The 22,133-nt window shown below is 41.7% G+C and overlaps 4 protein-coding genes across 10 annotated transcripts; all 4 read left to right on the top strand.

Moving 5' to 3' along the window:
• The first annotated feature begins 607 nt into the window (after positions 1 to 607).
• On the top strand, positions 608 to 8,099 carry wdtc1 (WD and tetratricopeptide repeats 1). 4 transcript variants are annotated; one of them, XM_020608521.1, is made up of 16 exons: positions 608 to 774; positions 1,382 to 1,457; positions 1,617 to 1,700; positions 1,819 to 1,865; positions 2,259 to 2,370; positions 3,309 to 3,496; positions 3,614 to 3,796; positions 3,909 to 4,003; positions 4,150 to 4,265; positions 4,355 to 4,421; positions 4,509 to 4,605; positions 4,698 to 4,868; positions 4,961 to 5,196; positions 5,474 to 5,648; positions 6,450 to 6,642; positions 6,797 to 8,099. In XM_020608521.1, exons 2-16 carry the CDS (start codon positions 1,392 to 1,394, stop codon positions 6,992 to 6,994), a joined length of 2,028 nt encoding a protein of 675 aa, XP_020464177.1. In that variant the 5' UTR covers positions 608 to 774; positions 1,382 to 1,391; the 3' UTR covers positions 6,995 to 8,099. The 4 variants fall into 4 exon arrangements, with proteins under 4 accessions (XP_020464177.1, XP_020464178.1, XP_020464175.1 ...); XM_020608522.1 differs by having other exon boundaries at positions 1,318 to 1,457; positions 5,477 to 5,648; XM_020608519.1 differs by having other exon boundaries at positions 1,318 to 1,457.
• An 885-nt stretch (positions 8,100 to 8,984) lies between these two features.
• On the top strand, positions 8,985 to 12,595 carry LOC109964839 (transmembrane protein 222-like). The gene is made up of 6 exons (XM_020608374.1): positions 8,985 to 9,203; positions 9,440 to 9,524; positions 9,771 to 9,802; positions 9,894 to 9,990; positions 10,075 to 10,205; positions 11,377 to 12,595. Exons 1-6 carry the CDS (start codon positions 9,085 to 9,087, stop codon positions 11,462 to 11,464), a joined length of 552 nt encoding a protein of 183 aa, XP_020464030.1. The 5' UTR covers positions 8,985 to 9,084; the 3' UTR covers positions 11,465 to 12,595.
• An 8-nt stretch (positions 12,596 to 12,603) lies between these two features.
• On the top strand, positions 12,604 to 15,171 carry LOC109964838 (trophoblast glycoprotein-like). The gene is made up of 2 exons (XM_020608373.1): positions 12,604 to 12,886; positions 13,107 to 15,171. Exons 1-2 carry the CDS (start codon positions 12,627 to 12,629, stop codon positions 14,080 to 14,082), a joined length of 1,236 nt encoding a protein of 411 aa, XP_020464029.1. The 5' UTR covers positions 12,604 to 12,626; the 3' UTR covers positions 14,083 to 15,171.
• Positions 15,172 to 15,535: 364 nt separating this feature from the next.
• On the top strand, positions 15,536 to 21,150 carry kdf1a (keratinocyte differentiation factor 1a). 4 transcript variants are annotated; one of them, XM_020608381.1, is made up of 4 exons: positions 15,536 to 15,745; positions 16,173 to 17,230; positions 17,633 to 17,707; positions 20,307 to 21,150. In XM_020608381.1, the coding sequence occupies exons 2-4, from the start codon at positions 16,192 to 16,194 to the stop codon at positions 20,390 to 20,392; spliced, it is 1,200 nt and encodes a 399-aa protein (XP_020464037.1). In that variant the 5' UTR covers positions 15,536 to 15,745; positions 16,173 to 16,191; the 3' UTR covers positions 20,393 to 21,150. The 4 variants fall into 4 exon arrangements, with proteins under 4 accessions (XP_020464037.1, XP_020464038.1, XP_020464035.1 ...); XM_020608382.1 differs by having other exon boundaries at positions 16,170 to 17,230; XM_020608379.1 differs by lacking the exon at positions 15,536 to 15,745 and adding an exon at positions 15,795 to 15,884 and having other exon boundaries at positions 16,170 to 17,230.
• The last annotated feature ends 983 nt before the right edge of the window (positions 21,151 to 22,133 follow it).

Raw genomic sequence — 22,133 nt, 5'->3', positions numbered from 1 at the left:
ACTTTCCTGTTATTTAAAGATGTGTTTTTATTTATTATTTTACCTCACTTGTTAATAAATGCACTTGACAGTATCATTAAATGACTTCTGCCCATTCTTATGTTGCATTTTATCATTATTTCCCCCCCAAAATGTATCCATTAGTGGAACAAGTAGCCTACTCAGATATAATCTGCTCTGGTGTTTTAATTTTACTGATCCCATAATCCTCATGTCCTTAAGATGCCACTGAAATAAACCAGTAGACATGCCAGCCTTGTTCGTCTGGCTCCTTGCTCTATAAGCATGGTTTAGTTCTCATTTTCAACCAGCAGCCTCCATAAAGATGAACTTCTCAGTTTACAATAAAACATCATGTTCCTACTGCTTCGGTATTGTGTACATGGCTGTATAAACAAAATATGCTAATTGGCGTGTTTCCATCTATATGAGAGGGAGAAGTTGTCATTACTATCACACAAAAATTGCATAGACTGTATAGTTACTTTAGCAGGTGAATTGATTTTGCTGCTTGGTTTTTGTGTTATAGTGTAAAATGCTTGTTTTCAGTTGTAATTGGAGAGTGCTTTTATTCTGAAATAAACACAAACCGGAAGCATTTGTACTGCTTCAGCAGGCGGAACAAAGTTGTGTGATATGCTCAGTGAGAGGAGGGTTGTGTTCAAGTCAGAGGCGATATTACGGGGAATCTTGTCAACAAACTCATACAGTGTTATTTATTACCTTTATTATATGGACATTTATTGACAGATGCCTGTACAATTCAAGGGAACGGTGAGATTTCTTTAGCACCCATAAATTGTTATTAAAGCGTTGCAAATGTTAACGTTGCATGAAGTGGACGTTTTGTTTAGCTAGCAATGTAACGCAAATATGCTAACGCACAACGCAAGCTACTTGGTTAACGACAGGTCTCTTAAGGGCCCGGTGCATAGGTGGCTAACGCTTCTGGGAGGCCAAGAACGCCTGTCAGCGTTTTACGAAACAGTTAATCGATCATTATGACTATTAAGCTGCAGAGCTAACGTTAGCCAGTCTGATAATGAACTCGTCTGGCTGTTTTTTGTTGACGGTAGGAAACACAGAGTGACACAGGAGTAAGCAAAGTCTGTATACTAGCTAACATTATATACGGCACGCATGTGTTTGAACGGTTTTAAGTAACTTGCATTGAATAAATAATTGAATGCTTGCTGACAAATCTGTATATGCCCTTGCTATTTAACTGTCATTAAAACAATGTAATATCACCACCTAGTTTTATGTGTCCATCATGTATTTATCTACCTTGTCTTAAAGATTGCAACGTCTTTACAGCTTATTTACAAGATACACAGAGTAAATGTCATCTGAGCTCTGACCTCTGGAACCTCCAACCCAGACCCTATTTTATGTTTTGTGGTGAGGCCATGACAACTGTCAACATCACCAGAGACATCCTGCACAGACAGATCAGGGTGAGTAAATTCCAGAGCATCCGATCAGTTTCTCAGTGAGCAGGGACAGTGTATATATATAGAACACATTTTGGAAGTAAATAACAAATAATAATTTTAATTTTTGTAATTAGTATTTCTTGTCTACAAAAGTCTGGAAACTTTGATTCATGTCTTAAGGATAAGAGAGCATCGGGCTTCCAAAGGTTTTATCATGTGACTGACCCTTTCATCAAGAGACTTGGTCTGGAGGCTGAGCTTCAGGTTAGTGGCAGTGTGTGTGTGTAGATGGAGAGAGATGTGAGAAAAGGAGGGACACTGAGAGGATATGTATGTGTATCTTCTTCTTCTGACACTTCTGTTACACTGTCCATTTCAACAGGGCCATACTGGCTGTGTGAACTGTTTAGAGTGGAATGAACAAGGAGAGTAAGTTTGCAAACCTAAAATTTCTTCATATTTACACATTATCTCTGACTTGTGATCACTGGCAGGGTTACATAACTAAATAACTACAGCAACCATTTTATTCTTATGTGATTGCTGGGTTATATGTCAAAATTAGTTTAGTATTAATTTTTTAGCTCTGAATGTTAGTGTGACATGTCAGTGCTTTAAGGGATATGTATACTTCCAGAAATGGCTCTTTAAGGACTTCAGTCTTTGCCTTACACTTGATGCCTTCAATGCTTTAGGGGGTACCAAAATAAAAGCTATTTCATATATCAACATTTCACACTGTAAGACCTGAAATGGCATTAGTCATGAAGATCCTAAACAAATGTAGCTTGACTTGTGTCCATAATTCTTTTTCATGTTCAGTCTGCTGGCCTCAGGCTCAGATGACCAACATGCCATCATCTGGGATCCATTCAGACACAAGAAGCTTACAACTATGCACACAGGCCATGCAGCAAATATATTCTCTGTAAAGGTAAGGATGACTGATTGTAAGATGGATGCACTGAATCATAGGTTGGAAAGTTGGCTGAAAACATTTACAGCTGTAGCATTTACACAAACCTAAATAATCAAATCTAAAATATATTGAAAAATAATTGTCCTAAAGTGAGCATGAGAATGAGGTGGAGCCAACCTTATTGGTTTATGCATACAGTTGGTGGAAAATCTTCTGTTTAGTCTTATTGAAATTGATATTTTATCCATGTAAATACATGAATCTTACTTGGACTCACTATCATGAGTTTGATCACATTTTATGACAGTTCAAATTCTGAATATTATATGCAAATGATGCTCCGCTGGTAAGACACTTTGCTCTGCTTCACCTCATCTTTCTTTATTCAAGTCCCTCCAGGATTATGCCATAGCAGCAGTTAATGAAAATTAATGATTCCCTGTGAATGTTGCACAATTATGCAATTTTGTCCAATCACCTTAAATTTTCAGCAGACTGTTTACTCATTGACAGATGCTTAATGTTACAAATTCACTTGTTGTACATTAGGTGTCACTGTTGGACAATGAATAAGTGCCATGTTGTATGGCATGTTTGTTTTTTTTTGTTTTTTTTGTTTTGTTTTTGTACTTTCACACAAAAATTGTCACAACGACATATGACTGTAGCTTTATCCAGACATCTTGGGAAGGAGGTAAAGTGCTGGAGGGAAAACATCACATAATGTTGAAGGTGGTTAATGAGGTGAAGTCCAAAGCCGTTAATGAGACTTTAATCCATAACGTTCAAGCAGGAATATTGATGGATTAGTCTGATATGTGCCTATTTAAACATTTCATTAGTGTCTGAATTTGTTGTTCTTGGTGATAATTGGATTGTTATATGGTTGAAGAAGCAGCTGGTCACAAGACTGTATGTAGTCATCAGTCTGGTTTGTTTGTCTGTTCATACAGTTCCTCCCTCACTCCGGGGACAGAATTTTGGTAACAGGTGCAGCTGACACAAAGGTCCACGTGCATGACCTGACTGTGAAGGAAACCATCCATATGTTTTCTGATCATACCAACAGAGTCAAGCGCATTGCCACAGCACCCATGTGGCCCAACACCTTCTGGAGTGCTGCGGAGGATGGCATTGTCAGGTTAGAACCCAGGGATCAGAATCGAATTGCATCACGTTGTTTAGTTTAATAAAGTCCAAAGACATCCCATGCCTAATTTTGCTACAGTTACTATTCTCATTTACTCCTTGTATTCAGACAGTATGACTTGCGGGAGAGCAGCAAACGTTCTGAGGTACTGATTGACCTCACAGAGTTTTGTGGTCAGCTGGTTGAGGCCAAGTGTTTAGCCGTCAACCCACGGGACAACAACTACCTAGCAGTGGGAGCTAATGGTCCCTTTGTACGCCTCTATGACATCAGGATGATTCACAACTACAGGTTGGTTGAGATTTTGATGCCATTTTTTGGCAATGATTTTTCAACAAACACTCAAATATGGGGTGTGTGTGCTCAACCTGGCTTTTAAGCGAGTTTTTTGTTCATTATATAGGAAATCTCTGAGTCAGAACACATCAGCAGCTGTGCACACATTCTGTGAAAGGCAGAAGCCCATCCCAGATGGAGCTGGGCAGTATTATGTTGCAGGTACCCGTATGGCTGAATTGTCTTCTATCAGATTTATTTAATTGGTACTTTTGTATTCTAATCACACAGTAATGATGTGTAGGTTACAGTAAAGTGACTGTGAAGGACATAGTTGAATGACTTCTCCTTCGGTTTGAATGCTCCAGGGCACCTACCGGTGAAACTCCCAGACTACAATAACCGCCTAAGGGTCCTGGTGGCTACGTATGTCACCTTCAGTCCAGATGGCACAGAGCTGCTTGTTAACATGGGTGGGGAACAGGTAATGCTTCTTAGAACAAACAAGTGAGAGACATTATTAATTTCTAGTTTGTGCTACAATGTTAATGTTCATTTTTATGGTTCTTTCAGGTATATCTGTTTGACTTGACATTTAAACAGAGGCCATATACCTTCTTGCTTCCAAAAAAATCCACAGGTAGGTCTGTGAAAATTGTATGAACAAAAATGTTGAGTGGTGCCTAACGGAAGTACATAATGTGACATCTAAACTTTGGTTTCCTAGGAGACGTGCAGAATGGAAAGACAACCAATGGCGTCTCCAATGGAATTCACCTGCCGACCAGCCATATTCGATTTGCCGGAACCAAGCTGCACTCAAGGTAGCTATCACTTAGCTGGCAGCTGCTTTGATTGTATAAAGGCTTGAGAGCTCACAGACTAGAGTCATGTTTCTTCTGTTCTCTTTGTTTAGTTCTACTGAGCTCCCTCCTCACTTGGAGAAGATAAAGCAACAAGCTAATGATGCATTTGCACGGCAGCAGTGGACTCAGGCCATCCAGCTGTACAGCTTAGGCATCCACCAGGCCAGCTGCAACGCCATGCTGTATGGGAACCGGGCTGCAGCTTATATGAAACGCAAGTGGTAGGCCTCCTTGTATCACTGCAAAGAGATGATTTCATTATCTTTTCCAGAAGGCTATGAAAACTGTAATAGTTTATATGTGTGATTTGCAGGGATGGAGACCATTATGATGCTCTCAGGGACTGTCTGAAGGCTCTGACTCTAAACCCCAGCCACCTGAAAGCACATTTCAGACTCGCACGGTGTCTGTTTGAGCTGAAGTATGTGGCTGAGGCTCTGGAGTGTTTGGATGATTTCAAAGGAAAGTTTCCAGAGCAGGCACACAGTAGTGCCTGTGACGCCTTAGATAAAGACATCAAAGCTGCTCTCTTCTCCAAGATAGGATCAGGTATGTAAGAGTCAAATGGTGTTTGGTAGTCCTCATTTGTTAAACGAATACTGTATGTACATGTAAACCATACTTCCATCACCCTTTTGTTTGACCTTGGGGGTTTGTATAAATTCCACACTGTTAGGAGAATGAAATGGGGAGTTGGCTTAAATCTTTTTTTTTAGGTTTAGAAAATTGAGAGATGGATCTGTATATATATTTACCACCCATTTGTTTAGTTTTTAATGTGTCTCAGTGATTCTGTGGTAATAATTTGTATTTCTATCTTCACCAGCAGAAGGTGATAAAAAGGTTTATAACCACTCCACCCCACTCCACTCATTCAGCCGGAAGGAGCCCATCCCTGAAGATGAGCTGGTGCTGAGAGAGCACAGCTTGGACTACAAACACAGATACTGTGGTCACTGCAACACTACCACTGATATCAAAGAGGCCAACTTCTTTGGAAGGTCAGTAGGTCACTGTCAGCCTGCATAGGCCTCACTAGGGGGCAGTCACAAGCTCTAAAGCTGAAGAGAGAGAACAGTAACTATACAGCAGAGAACCAGTCAACCAAAATCCTACTATGAAGAGTATATTTCATTCATAAATATAGACTCTATGTACTATATGTGGCAGATTTTGTGAATGGACAAAAGTCCAGCATTTCTTTAAAAGTTTAAAATATTTACTTTAACACCGCTGAGACCTTAGTGTTCAGTGTAGGTACATTCAGTACCAAGACCATATGTTTAAACTACTCGGTACATCCAGTCTGATGTGTGATGTGGAACTCACTAAATTGTTCAGTGAGTCAAAATGTGGAAAAACTTGAACAGGCCACTGCCAGCTATGTGAATCACCAATCAAACTGGTCCATCCCTTTTAAACGGCAACAATCGAGCTTCTGTACTAAGTACAGTTGTGTGATCTGTTGAATGCTACATATTACTTACTGTTGTTTTGCAATAGATTTTCCTCCTCATTTCCTTTTGTCCTCCTCTCACCTGGTTTCCCATTTATTGGGGAAAATCCAGATAACTGAAGCCAGTGGAATGTAATACAGTGTACACAACAGAAAGCTCAGTTCCAATTAAAACTTGTACACTAGGATACCTTGCTGAGGTACCTGTCACACCAAAACCAAGAAAGCCCTGATTACACACCCCGTACAGTGAATTGAACCAAGTTGCACACTGTTCTTAGTAAATGGCCGTGCTTCAAGAACCCGGCTCATCAGGCAGCTCTGAATAGTTTCCTTTTCTCTACAGCAAAGGTCAGTACATTGTCAGTGGCTCAGACGATGGCTCCTTCTTTATCTGGGAAAAAGAAACAACTAATCTGGTGAGAATACTGCAGGGGGATGAGTCTATAGTCAACTGCCTGCAGCCGCATCCCAGCTACTGCTTCCTGGCTACTAGTGGGATTGACCCTGTGGTGCGGTTATGGAACCCCAGACCAGAGGTGAACAACTGATCATCAGTGTTTTATATATATATAATTTTGTTATATATGTCCCTTTTTTCAGAGTAGAGTCGGTACTTTATTAATCCCACAGTGGGGAAATTTCTGAAATTTCATCACCCTTTCTCTGCCCCTGTACTGTTTTATAATCCAGACAGAGACTGAGAACGGGCGGGTTGTGGAGGACATGGAAGGTGCTGCTGAGGCGAACCAGCGGCGTATGAATGCTGACCCACTGGAGGTTATGCTGCTCAACATGGGCTATCGCATCACAGGCCTGCGTGGTGTCGGCCCAGATGGTTCAGATGATGAAAACAGCTCAGAGGGACAAGTACAGTGTCGGCCAAGCTAAACAAGCCTGTCAACCATCCTGCAGAATGGATGGAGGAAGCGGAGCACTCTCCCAGCTCCTGTTTGAATTTTAGGTTCCGCTCTATCGGACAGAAACATTGAGTGAATGTCATGTCACATCTCTGCACTATGCATCTCCCTCCCTTATCCTAAGAGAGGACTGGTGGATTTTGGGGAGAGGAATTCATGGAGGGTGGAGATGACACCCATCTCGCCCCTTCAAAGCACCAACAACACCTCAGCCTCTCCCTCCAACCTCCCATGGTGGCAGGGGGACATCTTTGAGGAGAGCACCTTCCACATCGCTCCCCAGTTTCTCACACAAAAGGAGGAGTTCAGCACTTATCCCTCCTCGGGTTTACGTAGGAGAGACACACAACATGTAAAAGGAGAAGCCTGCGATCGGGCAAACCTATTTTCAGGTCAGCATGGCCACACAGTCAGTGTCCTCCATGGAGGATCGGATCACAGACCAGATCTCCTGTCTGCTCTACAGTTGAAGCCAAGTCTCATAATGCCCGTTCATTTCAGAAAGGCTGCACACCCAAGTTCTTAGCTCATGTTTTAAGTTGGAATATTCATCACCGGAAGCCTAGAACTAACTGTCACTCTCGGAGTTGTGAAAGATGCAGGTGTCGTTCCAATGACATATATTTATAAGCTTTGTTTAGTTTGCAACTGTCCAAAAAAAAGGGGATTCTTCTGCCAAAGGTTGTCGTCTGTTATTTCAGTGGCCAAGTATTAATGTTTGTTTTCTTTGTTTCATTGAAACATAATGTTGGCATACTGTCCTTCTTTAAGTGAAGAGGTTTTCACTACAATACAGGCTAAGAGTTTGGCAAAGAAATATGTGTAAAAAAAAAAATTTAGGATACTTTGTTTTAATTTCCATTGATTGCAAATGTCATTTGGCATGAAATGTTAGTGTGAAACGTCTGATGGGTATAAGTGAGACACAGATGCTAGTTTGTGGTATGTGCCAAGTGTTAGGTGGTGAGGGGCTCCTGCCCACTAGCTGTGTGGCAATAGCACTAGTCCTCCGCTGCAGTGAGGTGTTCAGTCCTGCTTGTATGAGGCTTTACTTACTGAAGGGGTGGGCATAAACAAAAAAAAAAGGACACAGATCCATCCCATCTGTTCAGAAAACAGCTCATTGGGTCTTCTACACACTCGAATAGGATGAAGGTTAAAGAATGGCTCTTCAAAATGCAACACTAGGCTTCCATATGTTACTTTATTCATTTTGACATTCTCAGTTTTTCTTTGAGCAATCCTATAATAACCTTTGTTGCAAATAAAGTAATGAATACAATTATTGCTTCTGCTCCCTAATTGGTAATATTAATGATGAATTGTTTGTCTTTTTAGTGTAACAGCTAAATAACAGCAGCAGTGACCCAGTAGTAACTAGGTTAAGAAGATGTACTGTAGGTGAGGCTACAGTAACTTTCTGGTGTCATGCTCATTCATCAGTGTCTGCTCGACTCCCTTGCTTTTGCTGACTATTTGGCAACAAATGTGAGCACAGTACATCACAAGCATGAGTAGTCGGGGGAGGTCTCATCCCCCTTTACACTGTACAGTAATGAGGTGACCCAGCTTCAGGAGTGGTGGAGGTTACGGCTGACTGAGTGTGTGGCTGCCAAATAGGCAATAGGGCTGAACCTGAAAAACGAGCTTTTCTTTTTTTTTTTTAAACAGTTGTTTAATAAGTGCCTGCCAAAATCATTTTCGACATGTTGATTTTAACAACACGTGAGCACAGTAAATATGAAGTGGCCATTTTCACTGTAGCCTATAATAATCGAAATGCATCTCTCGGATACTAAGTGAAGAGTCATACAACAAATAAAAACAGTTTTAAATAAAATAATGAAGACTTCTTTTGGTGGAAACTATGCTAAGGGAACCATGGGACACAGTAAAACCCACTCACTGAGGTTAATTACATGCCGCAATCGACGCACATATGAACGGTGGTACGTTCACTGACCCACCGTCGGTTGAACCACGGAGGCGACGACTGCGCGCTTCCGCTCGCACACCGCCTGTACGTCACTGCCATTTCCTGATCTGTCACTCCAGGCCGTGATGGCGGAGTCGGATGATATCGATATGATCATGAACTACCACGGTGATTTCTTAAAAAGCGACAGAAAAAGCAGCCGCTACCCCTACTGTATTGTCTGGACACCTATTCCTATTTTATCGTAAGAAGCTAACATGTATTGTTTATCTGCTCTTGCTAGCTCAGCGTTAATTGTGACAGCTTTGCGCTCGGGTGGCAGGTTGTTTTGCAAACGTAAAAGGCAGTGAAGCATTTTTATTGTAGATTAGCCGCTGGTAAAATCTCGTATTACCCGATTTTCCTTTATAAACAAATGCATTATGTATACTGTATTAGTCTGTTACACAATTATTAATGTCTGCTGTGTGCATCCTGCAGGTGGGTGCTTCCATTCATTGGTCATATGGGGATATGCACGTCTTCTGGAGTCATACGAGATTTTGCAGGGTCATACTTTGTCTCGGTGGGTATTGCTTTTGCACCTAATTTGTCAATATATTAATCCGATTCAATAGGCAGTCACCTCATATAACAACTCACGTCAGTGTCCTGGCTCAGCACAATCCAGTGAGACAGAAATGTATTGCAAGACGTCATGCTGACTTGCAGAGTAAAACTGCTGAATTGATAATGAATTGGAGTTGTCATCTCCAGATTCTTCAAGTTGCACGTTCTGATAATCCATAAAATTTTGACTTGTTTCCCCTAGGAGGACAACATGGGCTTTGGTAGACCAACAAAGTAAGTTTATTAATCAAAAATATTTTATTCCAGTAGTAGGACACACCAGATCACAAAAATGAACAAGATTGGCTGTTGACTGATGTTGCAGGTATTGGAAACTTGACGTGGACAAAGTCTGTGGTAACGGTGCTGCTACATGGGACAAAGCAGTGCATGATGCATCTGAGGAATACAAGTGTAGGCCGGTGAGACGATATTTAGGATTTTAATACACATATTTGCACATCATTATTCTTATAGTAATGATTACTTGTTGTGTTTTGCTGCAGCACAATTTGTGCTTTGATAACTGCCATTCTCACGTGGCCATGGCCCTTAACCTTATGCGCTACGACAACAGCACGTCTTGGAACATGGTGAACCTCAGTGTGCTGTCTCTCATTCATGGCAAACATGTGAGGTATGTATTTGAGTCTCATTTGTGCTAGCAGTGTAATAACAATGTGTGTCATGAGTATCTTCACCAGTACTGGACAGTGATGTTTTAATATCTTATTTCACCAAGATACTTAGCAGATCTTTCGCAGATGTTTTTTTTTCCAAAGTGACTTCAATTTTTCCCTTCACACCTACACATTTCAGGAGGATTTTGTGATTTTGAGTGTCTAGGTTAAGGACACTTAAACATTTGGACAGAAGCAGCTAGGGATCGCACCACCTATCCTGTGTTTACTGTAACTGAATACCCACTCTACCACCTGATAGCTGCCTTATGGGTGTGCGTCCACAGTGCATCCTTGATAGTTTGTGCCAGGTGTTGTATCACATGGGTTTAGTTAGTCAAGTTGATTGTGCTTGTATTGCCCAAACTTTGTAATTTCTAACCATATGACATCCTTATGGCATCCTCTATCCTCAGACCTTTGATTCATGTAATGAAAAACAAACAAACAAATAAATAAAAGAAGACTTCAATGAGAAAATAGAGCGAAAGAAGTGTGATAAAAGAAGTATTCCTTTTCCAGGACAGACAGACATCTGATAGTCATCATATATACTGTACACAGAATTGACAATAGTAGAATTACAAATTAGCAGTGGAAAAATATAATTGCTAACAATACTGGGCCAAACACGCTGGAAGCATCTTCATCACAAACATGTACGCAGGCTCTGCTGCTGGATGCCTGTGAGCATTAAGAAACATATGGCTCTGAAAGCCCCCCTCATTATTCTCCGCTGACCCACATAGAGAACACTGGTGTCATAATTTGTGCTGCCTCTGCAAATACACTCCCGCAGCAACCGAGTCTTTTAAACAGAAGAGGAGTCACATAATTCATCACTGACAGCAAAGCTCCCCTCTGTGTCACCACTGGAGGTCACCTCTCCACTGGGGCTCCCTACAGCATCAGGGTGGAAAGTACAGCAGGGCGTAGGCTGGGGCGTAGCCATGGGGGGAGAGGGGAGCTGTGGGCCTCTGGGATTAAAGAGGTTGGACCATGTGACATCTAAACGCACCTCACATTGTCCCTTGTCTGTCCAAAACATACTGGAGAGTGTTTTGCCTATACTTTGCCACACACACACACACACAATCCAGGTGTTGATGCTTACTTTCTGTCTTTCAGCTGGGCAGCATTCCTCAAGACCTGGCTACCCTTCGTCATGCTGTGCGGAGTCCTCGTCACATTCATCCTAACATTCAACCTACAGTAATGGAGCAAGCAGTACGATGGGATGACTCATAGACTTTGGATATACATTATACATTGTCATTGTCATATACTGTACATTGTCTCCCAGTCTCCAGGAAGGTAACTGAGGGCAAAGCCTGCCTGTTTGTGGGTGGTTTAACATATATTTTTTGTTATATATGTATTTATGAATTATTTAGGTGTCTAAACTAAAAAACACCGCTTAGAATTTTCCATTATTGTTTCTCACGCAGTTTCTCATTATTGTTGTTGTTGTGAAGAATAATAATAAGAATAATCTGTGAATAATGAAGACAGAAAGTAAGCATCAACACCTGGATTGTGTCTGTGCTTTTGTTTAGTTTATGAGCAGTATTACGACAGAAGGTCACAATATAGTAGAACAATGCCGTTCCAGAGATGTATTTTTTCATGAATGGCAAGATTGACCATTTCCAGACTGAACAATGTACATTAGAGTTATGAATCACTACAACATGGACCACAAGTTGAGCAACTACCAAAGATGAAATGATGTAGGACCCACATAAGAAATATATTAATATTGTCCTGTAAAAATCCTCCCCTCCTCCCTTCAACCCACTTTCTTCTGCTGTATAAAAACAAACGTGGTCTTTTTTTTTAGCATCATTTGCTTTTCTCCAAACATAAATTGAACGCTTTCATACTGCGCATCCTCACGCGAGAATGTTAGAAAGTCCAGGAGTAATTTCACAGTACTTTATTATGCATTCATTATTTTTTGTTTTTGATGCTATGCATTTAAATAGGTATTATTTATCATCAGCTTCAGTTATTCTGTTTTTGGAACTTCATTCTGGATCTACTGTTTACAGCACATTTTTATGTCTCTCCCAGCACATCCACCGGCTGTGGACGCTCTAATTGTTCTCTGTACCTTTAAGGAAACCATATAGCACTTTCATCCAGCAGATTCTGCGTGATATGAACTGCCACCAGTTCACAGGAACCTTTATTTCCAGAATGGAGCAGACAAGGAGCAACTGATGGTGGAGCGAGCAGTCTTTGCTGCCTCTGCAATATTTGATTAGTTGACATTCATTTTTCTTATTAATGTGCACAGACTCCTCTATGCTGCAGTGCACACTCTTGTGTGTTAACAGTGTTTTTAATTTTTCCTTTTAATTGGCTATAATTTAGAGATGCGTATTTTAGCAGTCCACATGTTTTTGGGATTTCTTCTTTGGGCACCATACCAGTGTTTGGAGTGTCCTTTTGGCTGCGAGTGTTTTGCTGTCACTCGCACAGTGAAATGTGTTTCTAAGGATCTGCTCACGGTGCCACAAAGTATTCCAGGATATTCAAGGACTGTCATCATCACAGGGAACAATATACACCAGACTGCACCTGATTCGTTTACACAACTGGAGAATGTCACCAATATTATTTTAAGCAATAATAGGTGAGAATGTCATAGTTTTTTGTTTCATTCATGCACATTAAGTCATGTTTAGAAATGACTATCTTTGTTGGTGTATTTAGTAAATAAATAAAGTCTGCTTCTGTGAATGTGTATTACTTTATTTTGCCAGTACAGTGAGATGCATGATTCCAAGCAGGAGCTATTAATGTAATATTAAATGTCTTAAGAGCAAATGTGACAGTGTTAGTGGTCTTCACAGGATTACGGAAATGGCGTCCCACAGTTTCTCTGCCCTCATCAACCTGCGCTTCTTGGACCTCAGCGGGAACCAGCTGGCACTCATTCATCCAGAGGCTCTCAGTATACCTGGCAGTCCCCTTCAGGAGCTCAACCTGAGCCACTCGCTCTACAACTTGACCGCCCTGACAGACCTCACCACGGCTCTTCGCTGGGGTGGCCTCACAGGGCTCCTCCGCCTCAACCTCTCTGGGAATCGCCTTGCCCTGCTGCCCCCGGGGATGTTTTCTCACCTTCCCAATCTGCAGCAGCTCTTCCTCGCCAATAACTCTTTGGTAGCTGTCTACAGTGGGACCTTCTCTGGCATGAACCGTCTGGAGGTGCTGGATCTGACGTACAACGCCTTCAGGACATTCAGGGATGATGCTCTACAAGAACTGGAGAAGCTCGGAAACATCCGCATCCTTCTTGGTAACAACCCCTACACCTGCTCTTGTGATATCCATAACTTTGTCACTTGGTTGAATGAATCAAGAGCTCAGGTGGATGTGGACTCTGTGAGATGTGCCTCACCAAGAGCATTAACTAACACCCAGCTGAGAGGACTTGGTGTCCAGGTCATTGGGTGTGTTAGTCCAGTCCCAGAAGAGGTGGCTGGTCTCACCCTGGAGACATCATATGTCTTCCTAGGCCTAGTGTTGGGGTTCGTGGGCATGGTCTTTCTCTTTGTGCTCTACCTGAATCGCAACGGTATGAAGAAATGGATCAATGAAATGAGAGATGCATGTCGGGACATTCTGGAGGGATATCACTACCGATATGAGATTGACTCAGACCCTCGGCTGCGGCATATATCAGTCGCAAACAGAGGCTGCAGGACACAAGGACATTCAGCCTTAGCTCTGCCACCACAAATGCCAAGTGACACCTGTATTGTCCAGGTTCCCATAGACACACAGGTCAAACAGGTGAAAACCTCCCCACCTGTGAACTTATGATCTCTTGCTGAAGCTATAATAATATGACAAACTATGAGATAGATGTAGATGCAAATAGGGTAGGCAAGTAGAAGTGATGTTTGATCTCCCTGTACAAACTGCAGTTATAAATGTTACCTTTAAAGTGCCTTTGTGTTTTCAGTAGTGACGTGTGGATCAATCCTGAAACATCAATATTTCCTAGCCCAATGTTTCCTGCTCTAGGATCAATTCCCATGTTAAAAGATCAATATCTAAAATAAGTGGACTGATCTGGGATAAATGAATATTTTATCTTCCACAGCAGACAGTAACTACTCTATCCAGGACAGTTTAATTAATACCCAGTTGATAAGAGCTACTTCTCCTTCCACTTGTCATAGTCATATGTGATCTACTGCTCTGTGAATGTGTAAGCCACTGCAGAATAATAAAATGCTGGGTGGAGGGATATAAACAACAACCAAGATGGCATGTAAGGAGCCCCTGTATGTGTGTATGTAGTATGGATGTAGTCCCAGCACCACCAGCAGTGGTGGTTATTAACCCATACCCATAGTATGGGTTAATAAAAGCGGCATGCCCTTATAGATACACCTTATATCTCCTGTCCTCCATCAGTCTCTGTTGTCTGAACCCTCCACTTGTCCCTTTGTTGTTTTTGCACTGATTATCAGTATTGGTGCTGGTACCAGTAGTGGTACCGGTACTGGTGATACCAGCCTGAGTTTTACTTGGTTTCGTATCAGAAAGGAAATAAGTGGTATTGCACATCAGTAGTTTTCAAGGCACTGGAACAGTGTATCTTCCTAAATTGACCTTAAAATTGTGTGTTTACCATACTTTTGTCAACTGTTCTTTGATCTCTGGTATTATGTTTGTAAATATCGTGACAAACTGCAGGACACGGTCAGAAAGATAAGCAACATAGATGGTAGTTCCGTGGCATGGAAAATTTGTTGACTTAAGAAAGTGTAATCTCTTTACACACAGTACATTTTAGAATAGCTCTTAATTAGATTGTGCATGATTCAGTAAAATAAATAATATGAAAACAACCATTTATTTAGCAATTTGTCTTTACTGTGCTGAACAGAAATTCATAATATGATCTTTAAATGAATGGACATAAACCCTGCTGTATGCATGAAACCTGTATTTCCATGTATTATAAATAAAAGAAATGTTTCATTTTCTTGTGCTTTTGTTGTGACTGCAGATGAAACCACAAGATACCTTGCTACACAGACTCAATTTTTTCTCCAAGTGAGGTGGCCTTGCTATTTCAGTTCAAAGAGCGTGTGATTAAATGCTTCCATAGAGGAAAAAATAGGGCAGAATGAAAGATACCGTTTGGAAATACACCTGCTGGCTGGCTCTGCAGCTGTGCACCTCTGTGTACCTGTCAGACCTACATTTTATTTGTGCATCTGTGTGCGTGAATATTTTGTTACATTACAGGCCTACTGGTTTTTCCCACCTCTTTCCGTCTACTGTGCTGATAGATCCGCCTTGGTGACGTCACGACTCACCTGTGGGTGGGTATAGGATCTGGGATTAGCAGTAACCGAGGCTAATAGCCAAACATTGGGAGGCTCACGGAAACATTAGACTGTGGGTTTTACCAAAAGAAAGACGGTACGAATGAGCTGAGTTGTTAATCGGTCGAGGCACCAGAATCCAGGTTTGTAAAGTGTTTTCTTTCATGGAAGCAAGTCACCTGGAAATCTGTGGAGGAACGTTTCTTTCCGAGACTTCCGCGGTTTGCTCGCTGAGCAAATTACCTGGGATAAAAGACAACCACAACTGTTTCTTCTTATGCTGTAAGCTAAAGTTTTGTATGTGAAGTTGAACGGGTTAAATCTTGTATGGGATTTTGTCTGTCAGTTTTCCTCCACATGTGTTGTAGGCTAAAGAAGTGTGACGAAAGTTATTATCAGACTAGCAATCAATGCTCTCTGTGTTATTTATATGCTGAGAATTTCGAGGGTGGTTACTGGAAACCGGGTGTTTACAACAAAATCTTAAATGCAGACTGTTTAAACGTGCTATGGTGCGTTTAATGCTGCAAGCATGTGCAAGGATTTCTAAACATGCCTCTCGCACAGCAGGTCCCAGGCATTTTGAGCCATGCCTGGCCACAGCACGGGGGCTCCCCAGGCGTCCCGCCACCATAAACACCACAGCTCCAGGGCAGACAAATACAGACAGAGTCGGACTATATCCAGAGACAGCACTGCCAGCCAAGAGTCCTACAAGGATCCTCACAGGGAGCATCTACATGAGCACCATACTGACCACTCCCGATATTCAGACAAGAATGATGGCAGCAGAGGCCACCCCCGAAATGGCATGGGACGGGGCTCAGAGACTATAGGATTTATTCCTGGGTCAGCAGACAGTAGGCCTGCCAGTGGACATGCCTGTGGCTCCTGTGGCTCCGTGGGCTGGAGCAGCTGTAAGGCTCTTATCTGCTGTGTACTGACCTGTGGATTTTACAGCAGTCGAGAGCCCTGCCTGCCTGTTAACGAGAGCTCCACAGACCATCCCCCTAAAGCAGGTTGTGAGCCTCACCCTCCTAATGGCATGGCTGTGAGCAACCCCACCTGTGGCGTCCCGCTGGAATGCAGCAAGATCACCAGAGTCTCTAAGCTCCCCACAAGTGACAGCTTTCGCTACCCAGATGTGCGCATCGCAGGTCAGACAGTAAGGTATCCGGTTGCTGCTGCCCCTAAACGGACACGTACGCCTGGCAAGGGAGAAAGCCACCGACCAGTCAGCAACACCAGCCTATTATCCCGTGAAGACTATGACTTAGATGACTTGAGTGATACGGGCACAGACATTGACTCTCTTATCACCAAGAAGCTGCTGGAGCTTTATGCCCTGCACCAGATTGACCAGCTGGCCAAGTGCACCTCTGACTCATCTTTCTCTCGCAAGACCAACGAGATCAGTGAGCTCATCTACAGCATCGCTCAGGACTACAACCTGGAGGAGCAGGAGGCTGAGTGCAAGCTGGTGCACGGGGTCATCCGCATAAGTACACGAAAAAGCAAGAGAAACAAAAGCCATCAGTCAACAGCACCGCGTCCTAATGGGAGGAGCAACGGGACCCTCCCTGACAGTGGAAATGAAACCATGACCAACACCTTCATAAGCAGTGACTGTAAGAAAGTCATGCAACATTTTCTAAAGCAATTAATTCTAATGATTACTGTTGTATAAATAATTGGAAAAATACCATGTGACAGCCCTTTTCACCAGCTCCTGGCTGCAGCATACCAAATATACCAAACATGTGACCTGTCTTCTCTTAGTGACTCACACTGTTGAAACTCTTCTTTGGCTCAGTGTTTAGCCCTGATACACCAGACATTCTCAAACGAATGACCTAATAACAGTGGTTAATCTGAGCCAAGTTGATACAGGTACACAGTGTCTTATAAAACATATTGTGCAATAGAGAGGATAACTAGATTCTAAAATAAGTCTTAATGTCTGCTATAGCTCGTTGTCTGCTTGTGTTCATTTATTGTTTGTTTTGTTTTTCTTATCCCCCCTGCGACAGTTCCAGAGGTGAAAGTGTCAGAGCAGACGCCATCAGATGAGCTGGCAAGGAAGATGAGACATTACAGCGGGAGGAGTGAGTACAAGTGGGAATTTTCCATAACAGACACACAGACCCCTTTGTGTTTTTCCAAATGCACGTTTGTGGAATTAGATCCAGAATCAACTAACACCACACTGTACGAGTGTGTGAATAGTGGTCAGAAATAATACACATCATACCCGAAAGTAAATTGCATTCATTGTGCTGAATGGGGGGGCGAGTTCAAACTTTTTATCAAATCCAGTTCCGAATCTCTCTATTGAGTCACAATCCTTTCTAATCTCTTATTTAAACTGTTGAAGGAGTTTGTTTGATGGGGAATTTACACCTTCCTGTTAGTGAAAGAAATGTAGGCGAGTAACGAGTAGTGTTGCTGCAGTTGAACAAGTAAAACAATGCAAAAGTGGCTTTATTCTTTCAGGATGGGTTCACTGAGAGGCCAACAATATTTTTCAGCAGTGCCCTGTTTACATTCACACCGTTACATATTCACACCTGGAAGCAGCCCAGTACAACCACAGACTGCCCTGTGGCCACTGAGCAGCTCCACTGGAACGGTAGGGGTTAAAGGTCTTGCTCAGGGGCACCACAGTTGCATTAATGAGGGTGGGGCAAGTGCTGTTTTGTCACCTGTCCCACCCAGACTGAATCCTGGCAGTCACAAACTTGTATGTTATGCCCTCCGTTGTGTGTACCAAAGGCATAGCCAGGGGTGGATTTCGGATTTAACCACCACCAGACAGAACATGTTATGAACATGGAAGTTAGTTCCTCAGATAAAACGCTTCTGCCTTCCTCTTTGATGGTAGTGGTGTAACAGATCATAGTTGATCCGTGATCTGTACTGATCCTCCCACATGGTTCAGTACACATGTGAACTACGGATTAACTGCTGGTAAGATGCTACCTCGCTGTCCCTGGCACTTCAGTTTTTAGCTTTTCCTCGTCAGGAACCTAATGAGAATTTGAAGTTGTGATGTGGTGGTTGCACTTTGCTTTTCTACTGCATTTTCTGTGTCTGTAGCTCTCTCTCTCTCTCTATCATGAGCAGAACACAAGCTTGTAGAAATGTGATGTCTTTGCTTGTAGTGAACTAGCCTCAGTCCTCATTTTATCTCTAAACCAGCATGAGCGGAGTCCTCAACTGCAAACAGATCAACTCACTCCCCAGACAATACTGACATCTTCATATTTATATTTTTTATTCTAAGATTTTATTAAAACATTGGGCATCTTGAATATTGTTTTCATCTAAAACCATGGGCAACATATTCCTTATGATCTTTAAGTAATTAATGAACCAGTTTTATTTGTCCCCCCTTTAATGAATTTTTTTTTAATTTATGTATTTATTTATTTTGCTGATCCAGCAAATTAACTGATCCCAAAACCACGATACGATCGGAACTGTGAGTTTTATGAACTGTTCTACCCTTATTTCATGGATGGACATTTTAACTTTACATAAAGTTAGTAATGTGGTAGGTTTTAATTTAACTTACCCTAAAACTGATGAGAGTCGATTAGAGTGGAATATTATCATAACATATTCAAACCAAAAGAAAGGTGTAAATTAGTGGTTTCCAGTTTTTAAATTCTTCTTATTAAATAACTCTACCTTCCTGGAACACCCCACCACAAAAGAAATTCCTAGCTACATCCCTGGTGTGTACCCTCTTGACAATATTGCAAATTACAGTTGCTTTGTTGACTTCAGGACATTTAAGCCAGACTGCTATGTTTATTGTTTTCAGCAGCATCGCTGACCTATCACACATTTGTACACGTTCTTTGCAGATGCCTGTCGTGTCAGAAAGGTAAAAAAAGACTAAGCTAAAGGGCGGATGTGAGTGAAAGATTTGAGAGATAATATTTGTGTGCAAAGTGTAATATATCTATGTGGTCTATCGACTTGGAACTGCACCCAAAATATAGATATCAGAACCATTCCTAGCGCCGATAGAGCTCCAGCCTTTATTTCTCCTGGGCACTGAGGTATAATTACCACCCCGGTGTGTGTGCATCAGTGTATGGGGCTCAGTTTTGGTGAGCCATTGTAGCTGCTGCAGCTGCAGGCATTTTCTCACCTCCTCTCTGCTTTCCAGTAACATACCACTCTTTAAATAGTGAAAGCCCTGCATTCTTGCCCTTTTCTCTGCATATTACAATCCCTCATTCGTTAGTCATCTCCTCCCCTCATCTGCCACCTTACACTCGCCTATCAGTCTACCTCATCCCCTCCAGCTCAGCAGTCATGCTACAGCAGCAGATCTGGTCCCATTAGACATCTGCCAATAATGTCCCCTAGTTTGTCATTTTAGTTAGCAACTTGGGTTACAGATGGATTACCACACAGCAGCCCCTTTCTTGTTGTTGTTGTTCCGTGAAGAGGTATTTTAAAGGCCGGGGTGTCCTGTTACATGTCTTTGAATGAGGGTACAGCACAGTGTTTCTACAACTTTCACATTGTGGCCTGATGATGTGTCAGCCTCTAGTTAACCTCAGTGTTTCATGTCTCACCTTTCATGCATGAAATATAACATCTGCTGTGCTGCCTTTTTTTTTTTTTTAATCACTTGTATATTCTTGATGTTTACTGCATTAAATACGTTTTGTTTTTTTCCTCTGGCAGTGTACTCATCCAGCACCATGACAACCTACTCCCCCAGCCATCATGACACAGAAACAGACTCTTCAGGTGCTCCTCTGCTTCTCTGAAGGGCAACACAGAACCAAATGTACCTGAACTAACAAGGGATGTAGCCAAAACTAAATGGACCATTTTATGCTTCTGCTGCTGTATCATTTATGCTGTTACTGAGTGGAGCACTTTTGGGCAGTTTTAATGGGCCGCAAACATTAGTTTGCTATTAAGTTTGTGGACCTTTGTATCTTTCCAGCAAATGCTCCAGTAAGGAAACTTTGTTTTTTTTACACAGAAAAATATGATGTAGGTTTTACGTATTAGTATATAGTGTTTAAAGCAGTTTTCAGAAACATGACTACACTCCATGAAATCTTAGCAGTCAAGTCAGAGGATAGAGACTGATGGTACAACACAACCATCCTCATTCTTGTCTGTGTGATTGTTTATGCAAGCCACTGTGCATGTACTGTTTGCACGGGCCTATTGACTCCTGTCATTTAGATGACTAAGAGGCATGTTTTGACCTGAAAACTGTGTTGGTAAGCCACATTTTCATACACATGTGTACATATTTTTAAATCGTTACATACTGGGTTGCTTAACCCTTTGTGGCATTTAGCCACTTTTTTTTTTTAAGTTCATGTTTGTTTTTAACAAAATAAAAATGCTTGTTTATGCTGCTTCATGTGTAATTCAGTGTATTTATATGTACAGAAATGTTGCTTAGGTCACTGTTTCTCATTTTAGCTCAAAGGAAAGACATGCTTGTACAGAGAGCTGTGTCAACGTAAATAAAATTACTCATGCAGTCTGGATATAAGCAGCTTAGGTTTGCGACACATAATTTGTTGTCATTGCTACATATCTTTCCTTCACAAGGTTTTCTGATGCTGAATCTTTAGCTCACTTTTCTTTCTTTTTTTTCCCTGGGATTATTGTTGTCAGGCTCATCTCCTCGAGGTCACAGTGTTAAACCAGACAGGTTTTTTCCGCCTCCAGCAAAAGAAGGAACTTGCTTGGCAGGTTCTGACAAAAAGGAAATCAAATAATGGGGTTTGCTTTTGTTATTTATTGCTGTGGAAAAGGCGGTGCAGAAAATCTGCCTGATTTCAAGATCCTGTCCTGAAGTTCTACATTGAAATGAACTGTATTTACTAATGTATATTTTAGGGTGTACCTTAGTCTTAAAGTGGTATGTCTTCAGATGATGGGCTATTGTTGCATCTGCCAACAAAAAAATGAACACAAAGGCCATGCTTGTTTACACTAAGTAGACAGTTGGTCTATATATAAGTTTTCGGGTGCAGTCATAATTACAGTGCTGTTTTGTGTTAGGGCAATACGCATGTTGTATTTAGTAATGCGGCCGATAGCTGCCCCAGCCTTAAAAAATGGTTCTATAACAACAAAACAGGTGATAAATAGTTCTATATGTAGAGGGGGGAAACCAATTACTACTCAGCAAGCCCAATAAACTACAAATATCTAGTTTATCTGTATTTTTCTTGCCTTGCGTAACCCCATTTCTTCTGGCTGTCTGCCCCCACCAGCACATTCCTGTTTTACTTGTATGAGGTGTTATGTGAAGGCTCACTCTTTCACAACTAACATACCACAAGTTGGGATGAATCAGGACAGCTTGTTCTATATCAAATATAGCCTGCACATTGTTAACTGCAAGCTCTGACTTTTACTTTTACAGATGTTTCTTCCACTTGTGCAATAAAAATGTGATTTTTTTTTTTTGTAGGGCTTTTGTTAATGAGTGCAGCAAAAATACCAGAACTCAGTTTAATTTTCTACACTGCCATC

Source organism: Monopterus albus, unplaced genomic scaffold (assembly GCF_001952655.1).
Source record: "Monopterus albus unplaced genomic scaffold, M_albus_1.0 scaffold93.1, whole genome shotgun sequence".
Taxonomy (NCBI): Eukaryota; Metazoa; Chordata; class Actinopteri; order Synbranchiformes; family Synbranchidae; genus Monopterus; species Monopterus albus.
Note: the sequence above shows the minus strand (reverse complement) of the source record. Positions and strands in the feature narration are given on the sequence as shown.